The sequence below is a fragment of the Salvelinus fontinalis genome, unplaced genomic scaffold (genome assembly GCF_029448725.1).
Source record: "Salvelinus fontinalis isolate EN_2023a unplaced genomic scaffold, ASM2944872v1 scaffold_0097, whole genome shotgun sequence".
NCBI lineage: Eukaryota > Metazoa > Chordata > Actinopteri > Salmoniformes > Salmonidae > Salvelinus > Salvelinus fontinalis.
This window is the reverse complement of record NW_026600306.1, coordinates 377,857-395,859: the sequence shown is the minus strand read 5'-3', so window position 1 is coordinate 395,859 and position 18,003 is coordinate 377,857. Positions and strand designations below refer to the sequence as shown.

General features: G+C 40.2%; 1 protein-coding gene across 1 annotated transcript; it reads left to right on the top strand.

The window, feature by feature from the left end:
- Nucleotides 1-2,791: 2,791 nt before the first annotated feature.
- On the top strand, nucleotides 2,792-17,132 carry LOC129843084 (zinc finger protein 852-like). The gene is made up of 4 exons (XM_055911841.1): nucleotides 2,792-3,246; nucleotides 3,691-3,788; nucleotides 3,924-4,101; nucleotides 14,876-17,132. The coding sequence occupies exons 1-4, from the start codon at nucleotides 3,027-3,029 to the stop codon at nucleotides 15,073-15,075; spliced, it is 696 nt and encodes a 231-aa protein (XP_055767816.1). The 5' UTR covers nucleotides 2,792-3,026; the 3' UTR covers nucleotides 15,076-17,132.
- The last annotated feature ends 871 nt before the right edge of the window (nucleotides 17,133-18,003 follow it).

The window sequence follows — 18,003 nt, the reverse complement described above, 5'->3', positions numbered from 1 at the left end:
GTACCACTGCTCCCAGTGTGGAAAGAGTTTTACCCACTTACGTAACCTGAAAACACATGAGATAATACATACAGGGGAGAAGCCTTACCACTGCTCCCAGTGTGGAAAGAGTTTTATCCACTTATGTAATCTGAAAACACACAAGCAATTACACACAGGGGAGAAGCCTTACCACTGCTCCCAGTGTGGAAAGAGTTTTAATCAGAAAAGCTACCTTAAAAAACATGAGAGATCACACACAGGAGACAAGCCTTACCACTGCTCCCAGTGTGGTAAGGGTTGTAACCAGTTAGGGGACCTGAAACAACATGAGAGAGTACACACAGGAGAAAAGCTGTACCACTGCTCCCAGTGTGGAAAGGATTTTACCCAGTTAGGGGTCCTGAAACGGCATGAGAGAATACACACAGGAGAGAAGCCTTACCACTGCTCCCAGTGTGGAAAGGGTTTTACCCAGTTAGGGGACCTGAATCGGCATGAGAGAATACACACAGGAGAAAAGCTGTACCACTGCTCCCAGTGTGGAAAGAGTTTTACCCAGTTTTTGAACTTGAAAACACATGAGAGAATACACACACAGGGGAGAAGCCTTACCACTCCTCCCAGTGTGGAAATCGTTTTAATCAGTTAGGTAACATGAGAACACATGAGAATAAACACACAGTAGATAAGGATGTAGGCTACTGAACAGTAGGAAACAGGACAGATTTTAGGCTGCTGAACAGTAGGACATAGGAGAGGTGGAAGCCCTATACGTGGTGGGAGGCTGCAGAGACTCGGGAAATTCGTGTTAGGTATTGACTTTACAGTGTTTTCCTTACTGCGTGTATTTTTATGTAAATAAACTGTTATCTCAGAATGATGTTGGGGATAATTAAGTACTGGTGCTATAATGTCTGGCGCCGCCTCAACTAGCCAATAGGGATGTGTGTCATAGTATCATAGGATATCATAGGGTATCATAGTATCATAGGGCTGTGTATCATAGCATCATAGGATATCATAGGGATGGGTATCATAGGATATCATAGGGCTGTGTATCATAGTATCATAGGATATCATAGGGATGGGTATCATAGGATATCATAGGGATGGGTATCATAGGGAATCATAGGGAATAATAGGGATGTGTATCATAGTATCACAGGGTATCATAGGGATGTGTATCATAGGGGATCGTAAGGATATCATAGGGAATAATAGGGATGTGTATCATAGGGATGGGTATCATAGGATATCATAGGGAATAATAGGGCTGTGTATCATAGTAGTGTGCTGAATAACTGATGAATAAGTAGTGGTCCTATAATGTAAACTCCAACAGGAAATAAATTCTAATGTATAACTTCAAGATAATTTTCACTCTGGTTTCAATTACATTTTCATCCAAACTAACAAGCAAATACTTTATGCATTTATTGTTACAAATCAACTTGCAAGGTTCCACAGATCAAAAGGGCAAAGCCTTGCAGATTGATGGCTGGGGTCCATCTGATGATAAGAGTCTGGGAAGATCAAAGCCTTGCAGATTGATGGCTGGGGTCCGTCTGATGATAAGAGTCTGGGAAGATCAAAGCCTTGCAGATTGATGGCTGGGGTCCATCCGATGATAAGAGTCTGGGAAGATCAAAGCCTTGCAGATTGATGGCTGGGGTCCGTCTGATGATAAGAGTCTGGGAAGATCAAAGCCTTGCAGATTGATGGCTGGGGTCCATCCGATGATAAGAGTCTGGGAAGATCAAAGCCTTGCAGATTGATGGCTGGGGTCCGTCTGATGATAAGAGTCTGGGAAGATCAAAGCCTTGCAGATTGATGGCTGGGGTCCGTCTGATGATAAGAGTCTGGGAAGATCAAAGCCTTGCAGATTGATGGCTGGGGTCCGTCTGATGATAAGAGTCTGGGAAGATCCAATAGCCGTATTTGCCAAATTTGTTAGAAGTAGTGTAAGATAGTAGTTAATAGTGTAAGAATTTGAGTTGTGTAATTTTGCCAAATCAAAATGTATTGGGGGTATGTGAGACAATGAAGATGTACCATAGTTGTTTATTATATTGTGATTGTCTTGTATATACATATATATATTAGGGTTTGATTGTTTATATATTAAGGGTATGCTGTTTATTATATTGTGATTGTCTTGTGTTTATATATATATATATATATATTAGGGATTGATTGTTTATATATTAAGGGAATGTTGTTTATTATGTTGTGATTGTCTTGTGTGTATATATATATATATTAGGGTTTGATTGTTTATATATTAAGGGTATGTGAGACAAGGAAGACGTACCATAGTTGTTAATTAGGAAAGGAAATTGTATTAATTATCGGATGTTGTGAAACAAACAACAATTGTGTCTGTCATTGTCTGTTGTCATTACAATCGCCGCCTAACCTTGTTGTATTTCCCCTTCCCCTTTTGAAAAGAACCACCATGTAAACATCTGTTAAGCATTATTGTGTTATCCTTCATGATTTTCTTAAATTGTATGTGGAGGCGTCACCAGCTGGAGCGCCTTTATTGTATGTATTTTACAAACTGTCAATTAAATTGAATCAATATACATGTTCATATTAAGCTTATACTTCTGTGTACAGGAAAGTATTATTTGTAAGATGGAAGAGAAAATATATCAGCTTATTGTTAAATTATTATGACGTAAAGTGTTTCCAAACTTGTTTCCAAACTGCGTTACCCACTCCAGCCAGCAGATGGCGATATGCGTCTTTCAGCTGACTCTTCTTGCGTGACGTGTAATCTAGTGGACTGGACCCTTCTTTAGGAACAACAACGCGGCTACTCTTTCAACCACCTCGGTAGCTTGCTAGCCAACATAAAACTGAAAGATTGACGCTTTAGACCATGTTAATGTACATTAGCTAATCTCAGTGTTTTAAACACAATTCTTTTGACGTTTCTACTGGTTAACTTTAAGCTAATTTGGTTGTTTAATTTGCAAAGTTGTTAAACATTGATACTGAGCCTAGCGTTAGGCTAGTCGCTAATTCTAACATCCCAGACTATGAGCTCACTAAACTACTCATCCCCTGTTAAAGAAGAGGTCTGCTGTATGCAGAAAGAAGCTCTGAGGCTGAACATTGTCGTGAAAGAAGAAGAGGATGTTATAGAGGAAACCGAGGAAGAACCTTTCAGAGAGGAAGAGGATGCTATCTCAGTAGAGGTGAAGGAGGAAGACGTCTTGGGAGTGAAAGAGGAGGAGATAGAATATCAGATTAACACCAGTGAGTACTGTCTTTAACAGGGGCACAAACTATGCCGTTGTTGAAATAATGTGGGGTTTTAAAGGGGCATTATACTGAAGTTCTACACTTGAATATGTTGTTCAGTACGGTAGGAATTGTTAAAGGGGCCATCTGCCTTTGTTAGTTTTAATCTGCCATTGGTACATATATTTTGGGGACTTTTAAATTAGATTTATTAAATTATCCATGTGGTCTACATTAAAGTGCATCTCATCTAGTATAACAGGCTTTTAAAATGCAATGTTGGAGCATAATTTATACTTAAAATATCAAAGGGATGCAAAAGGCACCCATTTAGTTGAATGACCCTTTAACATTTGCATTTTAGGCCCTGTTTAGAGAGATTAATGCCTCTTGTAAGACCCTATGATTATAATAGACGGTCGTAAGTTTACCATCTGTTTGATGTTCTCATTCACACAGGAGAGAGACATGACTATTGTGGATCCTCTGGGGAGCCTCAACAACATCCTGATGCTGACGAGTCAGAGAAGAGTCTCTCCAGATCAGAACACCAGATGGTACAGCTTGGTCTGGTGTAGCATACAGCTTGCTCTATCTGGGTCTGGGCTGGGTTTCTGTAAAGCACTTCATGACAGCGGTGACATAAGCATCCATAATGATATGTGTCTGTGTCCCCTCTTTATGGTTACCAGGACAACGCCAGCCCTTCCTACCTCCCGGAGTCCCCGTTTTGTGCCTCTCCCGGTAGCACCTTACTGCTGGGTATGAATAGGTTGTCTGTGCTGCTGGTGGACTGCAGGAAAACAACAGGGCTGAGTGGAACTGTGAGAGGAGGAGAAGAGAAGAAAGGATCAGATTTGACTCATCAAAGTAAGTGCTGTAGTTTAGTTTGAACAAATAAAATAGAGTTCTGTTAGTTGACAGGAATATAGACTGGTGGATATGGATGTTATGAATATAACACTGAAAAGGATTCTGCCAATGAAAAGAGAGAAACCAATAGACCATATAAAACCTTGATGAAAGTTAGCTTTGGAGAGAAAGTTTCAAGATGATCTGATGTAAGGTGCATGTTTTACAAAACCTTTTCCTAAAAACATAGATGTTACATTGTCTGTCCCAGTCAACCCCCCCTTTCTTTACAAGACTCTAGAACACACAAACTAAACTCCAGACACTTAAATGTGGTCTGTATTGCTTCATTAATATCTGATCTACACAACTTGTTAAACAGGCCAATATATATTTTAAAACAAGCTCCTTTTTTTGTCTTGACCTCCGTCTCTGTAATGGACAAAGTTCATTTAATTTCATACTTTAACAGGTCAAATAAAGCCTGAACTCCAACATATAGACCTTACAGAAGATGGTTTCAGTTGGAAATGACTAACTTTATTAATAAAATGTGTAACTGATGCTAACAGTTGAAATTCCTCCACTGTCCCTGTCCCCATACCAGGCTCAAACCAGTGATCCTCTGCTTCTCAACACACGTGACCGCTCTCCTTGAGAATAAACTATATTCAGAATTCTAGAGCCACACACTCACTATAGCACAATAATTACTATAGCACAGTGTATTTAACAGATGGTGAGATCAGAAACAAATCAGCCCCTTTGTTGCTCTGTTTCAGAGCTACTCTGCCTTCTGACGAAGGAAAACCTTTTCAACTATAAATGTATATTTGGCTGCCATTTAGGCTGCAACAACTATACAGTGCAACACCCCCTGATCTGTTGTTTTATGAAGGGTCACCTACGCCCAGTACCCAAACAGCTAGTCCCATCCTGGGATTTTTATGTTTTGCTTGAGACCATTTCTGCTGTTGGAGCCGCTGGAAAGAATAGAAATTAGATTTATATTGTTTAAAACTGCTTTACATTAGCCATTACATCCGTATAATGAGTTACACCCCCATACCTTCATGAGGTTCTATAGTAGCAAGGACGTGACACCTCCGGAGGGCTTGATGGCTCAATCCACCAGAGGTATGGCTACAACATAGGCATTGTTCAAAGGCATCTCTGTTCAAGAGATCTGTAATGCAGCATGTTGTGGTGATGTACCCTCATGAGGTTCTACTGACTGGACATCACTACACATACGGTGAGTAGAGTGGGGACCTCTGAGGGATGATCCTGTCTAGACTTGGCATCAGAGAGGGTATGAGCTCTGTGGTAGTTGACTATATCCCCAAAGTGAGAGACTAACGAGTCACTGAAATAGAACTGAAGGTTCCCTTACGGAACCCTGATTCTATGATATTCACCAGGTTACCTAACAGAACCCTGATTCTATGATATTCACCAGGTTACCTAACAGAACCCTGATTCTATGATATTCACCAGGTTACCTAACAGAACCCTGATTCTATGATATTCACCAGGTTACCTAACAGAACCCTGATTCTATGACATTCACCAGGTTACCTAACAGAACCCTGATTCTATGATATTCACCAGGTTACCTAACAGAACCCTGATTCTATGATATTCACCAGGTTACCTAACAGAACCCTGATTCTATGATATTCACCAGGTTACCTAACAGAACCCTGATTCTATGATATTCACCAGGTTACCTTTCACACATGGAAGACGGGAGCGACTATGTCCCTGATACAGGAAGTGGTCTGCTATTGGCCGTTGCTATCGGAGAGGACAGTGCCTCCTGAAAGTATTCAGACCCCTTGACTTTTTCCACATTTTGTTACATTACAGCCTTTTTCTAAAAACACAATACCAAACATTTTTGTTTGATAATTTTGCTAATTTACCAAAATATACAAAACTGAAATATTACATTTACTTAAGTATTCAGACCCTATACTCAGAACTCTGTTCAAGCAGCAGGTTCTGCTCTGGAGCAGGTTTTCATCAAAGATCTCTCTTAAAGGAGGACTGTAGCATCTAATGATGAAACATTATGGAGTCTTAAAGGAGGACTGTAGCATCTAATGATGAAACATTATGGAGTCTTAAAGGAGGACTGGGATGGGAAAGGAAAGGGGATATCTAGTCAGTCACAACTGAATCCATTCACCCTAAATGTGTCTTCCGCATTGAACCCAACCCCTCTGAATCAGGGGGCTGCCTTAATCGACGTCCACGTTATCGGCGCCCAGAGAGCAGTTGTTGGGGGTTAACTGCCTTGCTCAAGGGTAGAACGGCAGCTTTTTTCTACCTTGGGGGGCGTGCGGATTCGAACCAGCGACTTCTCAGTTAATTGCCCAACATTCTTAATCTCTAGTCTACAAACGTCACAAATGTTCCAACTTCAATTCATTATTTCTTAATGATGCTTTAAAACCTCTCTAGGGGGTGTGGGACGCTATCGTCCCACCTGGCCAACATCCAGTGAAATTACAGAGCGCCAAATTCAAATACTCATTATAAAAATTAATGAAACATACAAGTGTTATACATCGGTTTAAAGATTAAGTTCTTGTTCATCCAACCACGGTGTCACATTTCAAAAAAGACTTTACAGCGAAAGCAAACCATGCGATTATCTGAGAACAGCGCCCAGCAGACAAATCATAACAAACAGTAACTGGCCATGTAGACGAGTAACATAAGTCAGAAATAGCGATAAAATTAATCACTTACCTTTGATGATCTTCATATGATTACACTCACAAAACTCCCAGTTACCCAATAAATGTTTGTTTTGTTCGATCAAGTCCCTCTTCATATCCAAAAACCTGTTTTGTTAGTGCGTTTTGTTCAGTAAAACACTGTCTCAAACAACATCCGGTGAAATTTCAGAGCTTGAAACTCAACAAAACAGAAATTCTCATAATAAACATACATGAAAGACACAAATGTTATACACCAGCTTAATCTTGAGCCTAGGGGGGCGCCATTTCGACTTTGTAAAAATTCGTTCCCAAATTAAACTGCCTCGTACTCAATTCTTGCTCGTACAATATGCATATTATTATTACTATTGGATAGAAAACACTCTCTAGTTTCTAAAACCGTTTGAATTATTTCTCTGAGTGAAACAGAACTCATTCTGCAGCACATTTCCTGTCAGGGAGTGAGATTTCAGAAATCGAGGTCCCTGTTCTGAGGTCAGTTTATAAGTCCTCATGTAAGCCATCGGGCTACATGCACTGCATACGCCTTCCTCTAGATGTCAGTAAGCGGGGAGAATTTGAATGGAGTCGATTGCGCAATCTGGGGCCCTATATAAGACCGTGGAACGGAAGTACCGTTCTTTTCAACGGTGCGCCTGGCGCATCAGGGACATCACTATGGCCTGCTGCAAAGCTTTCGTTTTAGCAGTTCTGTATCTCCGGTCATGTTTTTATTCGTTATAGTTGTTAAAGACATCATAAGGTAGTTAATTTAAACCGACTTATAGCAGTTTATATCAGTTTATTGCGATTTTCTGGGATTTCTTTGTCATGCGCTTTCACGAGTTGGACACCTCTCCAGTGGGTGGCTATCGTTAGCTGCTATTTCGACAGGAGAAGAGGACATATTTCAACCAAAAGACGATTGTTCTGGAGAAAGGACACCTTGCCCAAGATTCTGATGGAAGCTCAGAAAATAATAAGTAGTATTTATGCTGTTAATTCTTATTTATGTTGGCAAATGTCAAATAATAATTGCGCCATGAATTTCAGTGCGGTCTCGCTTTAGCGCACGCTGTATTGCGCAGTAACGTTAATTTTAAAAATATAACACAGCGATTGCATTAAGAACTAATTTATCTTTCATTTGCTGTCCAATCTGTATTTTTTTGTCAAGTTTATGAATAGTTTTCGATTAGATTAGGTGCCTCTCCAAGAGGGCGCCGGACAGATTGCTTGAAGTTTCGTCCACTAATCACATTGTATAACCACGATTTGTGCCGCTAAATATGCACATTTTCGAACAAACTCTATATGGATTGTGTTTTACAGCGAAACAGAATATAGCGTTATATTAGCTTACCACAATAGCCAGAAACACTTGGGCGCCGACGACTAGTTCACATCTACGACAGATATATGAAATAGCATCATAAAATGTTTCTTACTTTTGCTGATCTTCCATCAGAATGTTGGACAAGGTATCCTTGGTCCAGAACAATCGTTGTTTGGATTTAGAACGGCAACTTTCCCTCTAGATTTAGCGAGCACACTAGCCAAGTGGCACGGATCTCTCCATCGTCAACAAAGTCAGAGAACGGAACACTGCAAAACTCCCGGAAAAATTTCAATAATCTGATTAAACTATATTGAAAAAACATACTTTACGAGGATATGGTCACATGTATCAAATAAAATCAAAGCCGGAGATAGTAGTCGCCTATAACGGCAGCTAAACAGAAGGCAATCCCACTGTCCACCTCGCGCTCTTCAGAGTACCGAAAATGAGGGACACGTCATACAAAGAGCTTGTATTCCACTTCAGACCAAGGTAAACACTAAATTTCTTCTCTCACAGCCTCTTGACATCCAGGCGAATACTCTTACGTATCATGCCCATTTATAGGCAGGAAGAAGAACAGAGCCTCGATTTCAGACTTTCCACTTCCTGGTCAGGAAGTTTGTGCCAAATGAGTTCTGTTTGACTCAGATATAATTCAAACGGTTTTAGAAACTAGAGATTGTTTTCTATCCAATAGTAATAATAATATGCATATTGTACGAGCAAGAATTGAGTACGAGGCCGTTTGAAATTGGCATCTTTTATCTGGCTACTCAATACTCCCCCTGCAGCCCAAACAGGTTAAAGGAGGACTGTAGCATCTAATGATGAAACATTATGGAGTCTTAAAGGAGGACTGTAGCATCTAATGATGAAACATTATGGAGTCTTAAAGGAGGACTGTAGCATCTAATGATGAAACATTATGGAGTCTTGAAGGAGGACTGTAGCATCTAATGATGAAACATTATGGAGTCTTAAAACTTCTTATGGCTAGTGGAACCCCTCGAAAAACATTCCGCTGAAAAGGCAGAGCGCTAAATTCAAAAATATTTTTTAGAAATATGTAACTTTGATGCATTCACAAGTGCAATACACCAAATTAAAGCTTAACTTCTTGTTAATCTACCCATCGTGTCCGATTTCAAAAAAAGCTTTACAGCGAAAGCACACCATATAATTATGTTAGGTCAGAGCCTAGTCACAAAAACACACACAGCGATTTTCCAGCCAAAGAAAGAAGTCACAAAAAGCAGAAATATAGATTAAATTAAATTTATCACTAACCTTTGATGATCTTCATAAAATGGCACTTATAGGACTTCATTTTACACAATACATGTATGTTTTGTTTGATAAAGTTCATATTTATATCCAAAAATCTCAGTTTACATTGGCGCTTTATGGTCAGTAATGTTGTGCATCGAAAACATCCGGCAAATTTTCAGAGGCACATCAATTTACAGAAATACTCATAATAAACATGTAAAAGTTGATACAAGATACAAGTATTATGCACAGAATTACAGATATACTTCTCCTTAATGCAACCGCTGTGTCAGAATTCAAAAAAGCTTTACGGAAAAAGCAAACCATGCAATAATCAGAGTACGGCGCTCAGACACAAGCCATGCAGATACCCCCAATGTTGTTGAGTCAGAAATAGCGTTTTAAATATTCACTTACCTTTGATGATCTTCATCAGAATGCACTCCCAGGTATCCCAGTTCAACAATAAATGTTTGTTTTGTTCGATAAAGTCCAACATTTATGTCCAAATACCTCCTTTTGTTAGCGCGTTTGGTAAACAAATCCAAACTCACGAGGCGCGGGCAAGTCCATGCGAAAGTTCCGATGAAAAGTTCAAAAATGTATGTTACAGTTCGTAGAAACATGTCAAACGATGTATAGAATCAATCTTTAGGCTGTTTTTAACCTGTTAAGGATAGGGGGTGCTGTTGTCACTATTTATGGAAATCGTGTAATTTTTGAAACGGCTTCCTACAAAATTCTTGATCGTACAATATGCATATTATTATTATTATTGGATAGAAAACAGTCTTTAGTTTCTATAGGCGTTGAAATTTTGTCTCTAAGTGGAACAGAACTCATTCTACAGCAATTTCCCTGACATGGAGTCAGATTTCACACATTTTGGCCCCTGTTCTGGAGTCAGTTTTAAGGCCACTGTTATTCCTATGAGTATACGAACACTGCTTACGTCTTCCCCTGGATGCCTTTACGTGATGACGATTTGAATGGTATCGATTGCCCAATCACAGCCACTATAAATGAAAAAACCCTGTAGGTAGGAACTCTTTTCTTGGTGCGTCATGCGCGCGGAGGATACCGAACTACTGTTTTTCCAAGCATTAGTGTAGCCAGTTATATTTCTCCGGTCATATTTGTACTCATTATAGGAGTTAAAAACATCATAAGGTAGTTAATTTAAAGCGTTTTATAGCAATTTATATCCGTTTGGTGCGATTTTGGGACATTTATTTCTGAGCCACTGTGAATCTCTGGGCACCGTTCCAGTTCATGCCGAACGCAATGTGCATTTCTGCATGGCAAGAGGACAGCTTTCGACCAAAAGACGATTAGACCCAAGAAAGGATTCTTTGACCAAGATTCTGATGGAAGAACAGCTCAAAGTACAAACAATTTATTATGATAAATCGTGTTTCTGTCGAAAAATGTTAGTGTCTTAGGACGCCATTTTTTTTGACTTAGCTTCGCTTGGCGCAAACTGTATTGAAAAGTAAGGATAATTTAAAAAATGTAATTCCGCGATTGTATTAAGAATTAAATTGTCTATCAATCGCTGTCCACCCTATATTTTTCAGTCACGTTTATGAGTATTTATGTATACGACTAGATCACTGTCTAATATGGCGCACGAACATTTTCTGACCAGCTGGGCTACTTTTCTCATTGTCTAACCATGATTTTGGTGGCTAAATATGCACATTTTCGAACAAACTGTATATGTATGTTGTAATGTGATGTTACAGGAGTGTCATCTGAAGAATTCTGAGAAGGTTAGTGAAAAAATTAATATATTTTGGCGATGTTTACGTTATCGCTCTCTTTGGCTAGAATCAATGCTGGGGTAATGTTCGCACATGTGCTATGCTAATATAACGATTTATTGTGTTTTCGCTGTAAGACACTTAGAAAATCTGAAATATTGTCTGTATTCACAGGATCGGTGTCTTTCGATTAGTGTATGCTGTGTATTTTTACGAAATGTTTGATGATTAGTAGTTAGGTAAACACGTTGCTCATTGTAATTATTCTAGTCCATTTGTGACGGTGGGTGCAATTGTAAACTATGACATCTACCTGAAATATGCACATTTTTCTAACAAAACCTATCCTATACCATAAATATGTTATCAGACTGTCATCTGAGGAGGTTTTTTCTTGGTTGGTGGCTATCAATATCTTAGTTTAGCCGAATTGGTGATAGCTACTGGTGTTGGTGGACAAAGAAAAAATGGTGGATTATGCTAATGTGTTTAGCTAATAGATTTACATCTTTACATATTGTGTCTTCCCTGTAAAACATTTTAAAAATCGGACATGTTGGCTGGATTCACAAGATCTGTGTCTTTCATTAGCTGTATTGGACTTTAATGTGTGAAAGTTAAATATTTAAAAAATATTTTTGGGGGGAATTTCGCGGCTCTGCCTTTTCAGTGGGGGTGGGGGGGGGGGGGGTGCCGCTAGCGGCACCCCGGGGCTAGACAGTTAACATATATCTTCAATAATGTTCCAACCAGCGAATTCCTTTGTCTTTAGAATTGCAATGGAACGCAGGTCGCTCTCACGTGTAGGCGCATGACCAGCTCATGCCACTCTGGCAGACCTCTGGTTGAAACAGCTCTCATTCCCCTCTCCTTCACAGTAGAAGCCTCAAACAATGTTCTAAGACTGTTGACATCTAGTGGAAGCCTTAGGAAGTGCAATATGACCCCATAGACACTGTACATTCGATAGGCAATGAGTTGAAAGCTACAAACCTCAGATTTCCCACTTCCTGGTTGGATTTTTCTCAGGTTTTCGCCTGCCATATGAGTTCTGTTATACTCACAGACATCATTCAAACAGTTTTAGAAACTTCGGAGTGTTTTCTATCCAATAATACTAATAATATGCATATCTTATCTTCTGGGGATGAGTAGCTGGCAGTTTAATTTGGTTTAAAATGCCAGCCCCCTATCCTAGAGAAGTTTTTAACAGATGCACTGTGTGTGTGTATACTGAACCAAAATATAAACAACGATTTACAGTTTATATGAGTCAGTGATTGTAAATAAATAAACGAGGCCCTGGTCTATGGACTTTACATAACTGGGCAGGGGCACAGCCATTGGTGGGCCCTGGAGGGCATACGCCCACCCATTGCGGAGCCAGGCCCAGCCAATCAGAATTCGTTTTTCCCCACAAAAGGGCTTCATTACAAAGAGGAAATACAACTCTGGTGGCTGGTCTCAGACAATGTGGAAGTCCTGGGCTGGCGTTGTTATATGTGGTCTGTGGTTGTGAAGCGAGTTGGATGTACTGCCAAATTCTCTAAAATGACGTTGGAGGCGGCTTCTGGTAGAGATTTTAACATTCAATTATCTGGTAACAGCTCCAGTGGATATTCCTGCAGTCAGCATGCCAATTGCACGCTCCCTCAAAACTTGAGACACCTGTGGCATTGTGTTGTGTGACAGAACTGCACATTTTAGTGGCCTTTTATTCTCCCCAGCACAAGGTGCACCTGTGTAATGATCATGCTGTTTAATCAGCTTGATATGCCACACCTGTCAGGTGGATGGATTATCTTGGCAAAGAATAAATGTTAACTAACAGGGATGTAAAAAATTCTGCCATCTTTTTTTTCAGCTCATGAAACATCCAACACTTTACATGTTGCGTTAATATTTTTGTTTATTGTAGTTACTCTCAGTTTTAGGAACATCTTCCCAAATATTTCACTTTATTTTTTACTTTACCCAAAATATGACATCAGCGATAGTCAAAATGTTGAAAATCTGTGAACGTCTAAATAAGAAATTGGGCCATTTAAACAGCAGGCGTCGAACCCTTTCGACAACGGGGAGATTTTACTGATGTGCTTTGTGTCTTCGACGTAAAAACAAGTTTTGGACTTCCACTTAAAATTATTTATTTACTTATTTTATGTTTAAGGAAGTGTGTACAGTTGTGGCCAAAAGTTTTGAGAATGACACAAATGTGAATTTTCAGTCTGCTGCCTCAGTTTGTATGATGGCAATTTGCATATACTCCAGAATGTTATGAAGAGTGATCAGATGAATTGTAATTAATTGCAAAGTCCCTCTTTGCCATGCAAATGAACTGAATCCCCCCCCCCCCAAAACTGGAAGCTTCAAAAGGAGGGTGATGCTTGGAATCATTGTTCTTCCTGTCAACCATGGTTACCTGCAAGGAAACACGTGCCGTCATCATTGCTTTGCACAAAAAAGGCTTCACAGGCAAGGATATTGCTGCCAGTAAGATTGCACCTAAATCAACCCTTTATCGGATCATCGATAACTTCAAGGAGAGCGGTTCAATTGTTGTGAAGAAGGCTTCAGGGCACCCAAGAAAGTCCAGCAAGCGCCAGGACCGTCTCCTAAAGTTGATTCAGCTGCGGGATCGGGGCACCACCAGTACAGAGCTTGCTCAAGAATAGCAGCAGGCAGGTGTGAGTGCATCTGCACACAGACTGATATTCTGCAAAAGGTACAGGGATTGGACTGCTGAGGACTGGGGTAAAGTCATTTTCTCTGATGAATCCCATTTTCGATTGTTTGGGGCATCTGGAAAAAGCTTGTCCGGAGAAGACAAGGTGAGCGCTTCCATCAGTCTTGTGTCATGCCAACGGTAAAGCATCCTTAGACCATTCATGTGTGGGGTTGCCTTTCAGCCAAGGGTGTGGGCTCACTCACAATGTTGCCTAAGAACACAGCCATGAATAAGGAATGCTACCAACACATCCTCCGAGAGCAACTTCTCCCAACCATCCAGGAACAGTTCGGTGACGAACAATTCCTTTTCCAGCATGAAGGAGCACCTTGCCATAAGGCAAACGTGATAAGTGGCTCGGGGAACAAAACATTAATTGTCACCAGGGTGGATTGCAGAGGTCTTGAAAAAGAAGGGTCAACACTGCAAATATTGACTCTTTGCATCAACTTCATGTCATTGCCAATAAAAGCCTTTGACACTTATGAAATGCTTGTAATTATACTAGAGTATTTCATAGTAACATCTGACAAAAATATCTGAAGACACTGAAGCAGCAAACTTTGTGGAAATTAATATTTGTGTCATTCTCAAAACTTTTGGCCACGACTGTAGCTCGCATTCTGTATCATACAGCTATGAAAATAATATATTTAGAACCACCTGCTCGATTGGAATTAAGCGACGTCTGTGTCTTGAGTGTCCAAGAACGGTTTAGTTTTTTGTGTTCTGACTTGTAAAACAGAATGAATAAAAAAGTAATGTAAACATTATCAGTAATTACCAGGAAACTCTACAACATTTATTTGAAAATCACACCAAGATTGTTAACTTTAGATTGTCAAAACTGGCCTTAGCTTATTGAGCGATCTGATTAGGATTTACCTTCGTAGCAAGGCCTATTTATCATGTGGAGGTTTCATTCAGATCTCTTTTTTTTAAAACACACTGTCTTTGGCAGGAGAAAGATCAGACTCAGAGGAACCAGAGCCAGGGACGTCCAAACCAACAAGAAGACACCAGTGTTCCCACTGTGGAAAGTGTTTTAACCAGTTAAGGGACCTGTACCGACATCAGAGAATACACACAGGGGAGAAATCTTACTACTGCTTGCAGTGTGGAAAGGTATTTCAACTGGTCAGGGGATCTGAAAAACCATGAGAGAATACACAGAGGGGAGAAGCCTTACCACTGTCCCAGTGCGGAAAGAGTTTTAACCGTTTAGGGAACCTGAAAAAACATGAGAGAATACACACAGGGGAGAAGCCTTACCACTGCCCCCAGTGCGGAAAGTGTTTCGACTGGTCAGGGGAGCTGAAAAACCATGAGAGAATACACACAGGGGAGAAGCCTTACCACTGCTCCCAGTGTGGAAAGAGTTTCAACTGGCCTGCGGATCTGAAACGGCATGAGAGAATACACACAGGGGAGAAGCCTTACCACTGCTCCCAGTGTGGAAAGAGTTTTAACGATTTAGGGAACCTGAAAAAACATGAGAGAATACACACTGGGGAGAAGCCTTAACACTGCTCCCAATGTGGAAAGTGTTTCAACTGGTCAGGGGAGCTGAAAAACCATGAGAGAATACACACAGGGGAGAAGCCTTACCACTGCTCCCAGTGTGGAAAGAGTTTCAACCAGCCGGGGGAGCTGAAATGGCATGAGAGAATACACACAGGGGACTTGCTGTCTTATATTGTTGACTTATAATGATTACCTGTTTTTACTATATGAACTTGAATTGTTAAAACATATATTTGCATGTTTTTATTAGAAAACATGAATTGAATATGGAGTATGAATATAGAGTAGGTCAGATTCCTTCTGTTTTAAATGGTCCTTTTTTAAACTCTGACACTGTGTGTGTTTATCTGGGTGTCATTCCTCCAGCACTACAGATAATCAAGTGTTATTTGGATGTGATGCATTTGTTCCGTTGTTTACATTTGCAATGTTGGCCCACTGATGATTTAATGAAATGAAAATGTTCACAGACTCTGTAATACAAAATGTTAATTGTATGTGTCCACATATCTGAGTATGTGACTTGTGGCGGATGAATCGGAATTAGTTGGGTAACATAGATAATTAAGATGTCTTATCTGCATAATATGCTGATGTGATATACTTGTTATTAGAATGTATCCCTTCGGACTCTGGTGTTGGCAGTTGCACTTCTTCCCTCAGCTGGGGCTCAGTCACCTGGGGCCCAGAGGGGGGAGAGGTCAGGCTTGTCTTTCACATGTCCCTGGTGCTATGCAGAATATCAGGAAGGGAAGAGGACAGGAGGGAACATTGTCTTCATATGTGAATGTATCTGTTAAACTATGTGAAGGGATGGTGTGTTTAATGGGGAACCAATTACTGGTTTCCACAATGTCTGTGCGCAAGTCACTCCCTCCTTTGGCATTGGGGGGAGGTGTATGGCAGTGTCTGGAACCATTGTATGTCCTCTCTGATGTTGCACTTATCCTGGGATAGTGTATGACCTAGAGGCTCACTCCCCTCAGTGAGCTTGTCCAGGAGTGGGGTCAAGAAGGGGTTTTACTTGCGATGGGAGTATCTAGAGTTGACAATTGAGTTATGCCATTGGATGAGTTGGTGTTTTTGTGCTATGAAGTACCAGGAACGAGATTAGAACCTCGTTTTAGGGACCAAACTGAACGATAATTTATAGCGAATGCTATCTGGCTACGGGATACTCCTTTCTCATTATAAAGTCTCACTTTGTGAACTGTTCCTAATATCTGTGGTTTGTTATGTCGACTAGGGGGTGGATCTTTGCTATAAAAGATCTCAGTAGCCATTGTGTTGCCACTCTCAACGGTTCATTAGACATAGTGAATTGTTGAAAGTCATTGCAAAGATCTTATTATTAAAGATGTAGTTTAAGTATAACTCTGATTGGTGTGTGAAGTTTTTAAGTATAACTCTGATTGGTGTGTGAACTTTGCCTCTCCTCATTTGGTAATACAGAAATTAACCACCACAGACTAACCTTGTGAAACTGTCCTATTATAATCTCCTGTTCCTGGGAGTATCATCCTGTGTTGCAAACCAGCTGCACCTGTGTCCTTGTATGAATAAAGTCCCGCCCAGGAACAGGAAACTATAAAGATATGTGCTCATCACCCAATGCTTCAGGAATTCAGACTGTATACACTGTGCTGTGTAACTGTTATTCTCTCTGAGCTCAGAAATAAAGAATCTTGGTTTGACTTGGACTCCAGCAGATCCTTATTTTATAATATCCACCACAACTCTCCCACGGATTGCTGTTTATCATTGTCTCAATGAAGACTTCTTTGTTTTACTTTCCTGGGGTCATTTACAAGCCTCCCACTGGTTGAATAAACTTTGTTTCCATGTCATTTAAACAAAACAAATCCATGTGATGATGTTTGATTAATATGGAAAACTGATTGGGTTTGTAAAAAGCCATGAACATCAGGTATTTTTTAATTTTTCACCGAACTGGCAACCTAAATCCAATGACAGGTGACATTTTGTGTTGATTTCATGTTGAATCCACTTTAGTTGACGACTCAAAGAAATGTAAATAGAAACTAGATGTTGAACTGCCGTCTGTGCCCAGTGGGCTGGTTTGAATACGTGGCAGGTGTTGGATCAATATCCACCTTCGTTGCTAAGTTTCCATGCAATTTGCGCCAGATTTCCATGTGAATATTCTCAAATCTGCATAAAACAATATACACATTTTCCCACCAGAAATGTTTGCATCAAACAGACTTATTGTGGATAAAAGGCTTTGCATTATGACGTAGTGCACAAGAAGAATAACGTTTGCTGTTAAATTCCCATGTACCGAATGAAAAATACAAGTTAAATTGGTTTCCATCACATTTTCAACTCCACTGATGGTTTTAAAAACTTGCTCTTGACCCGTGCACTGTAGCCTGCAGCTCACATATACAGTGATGGTAGGCTACCTACATGATGAGATTATTATGGATGAGAGAGATATTATTTTATTCGTCAAATGGCAGCCAAGCATCAATCATCATGTCACCAGAAGAAGACCCTCAAAATGTATTGGAAAGGAGCATCAAGCTCATCACATGCAGTTTC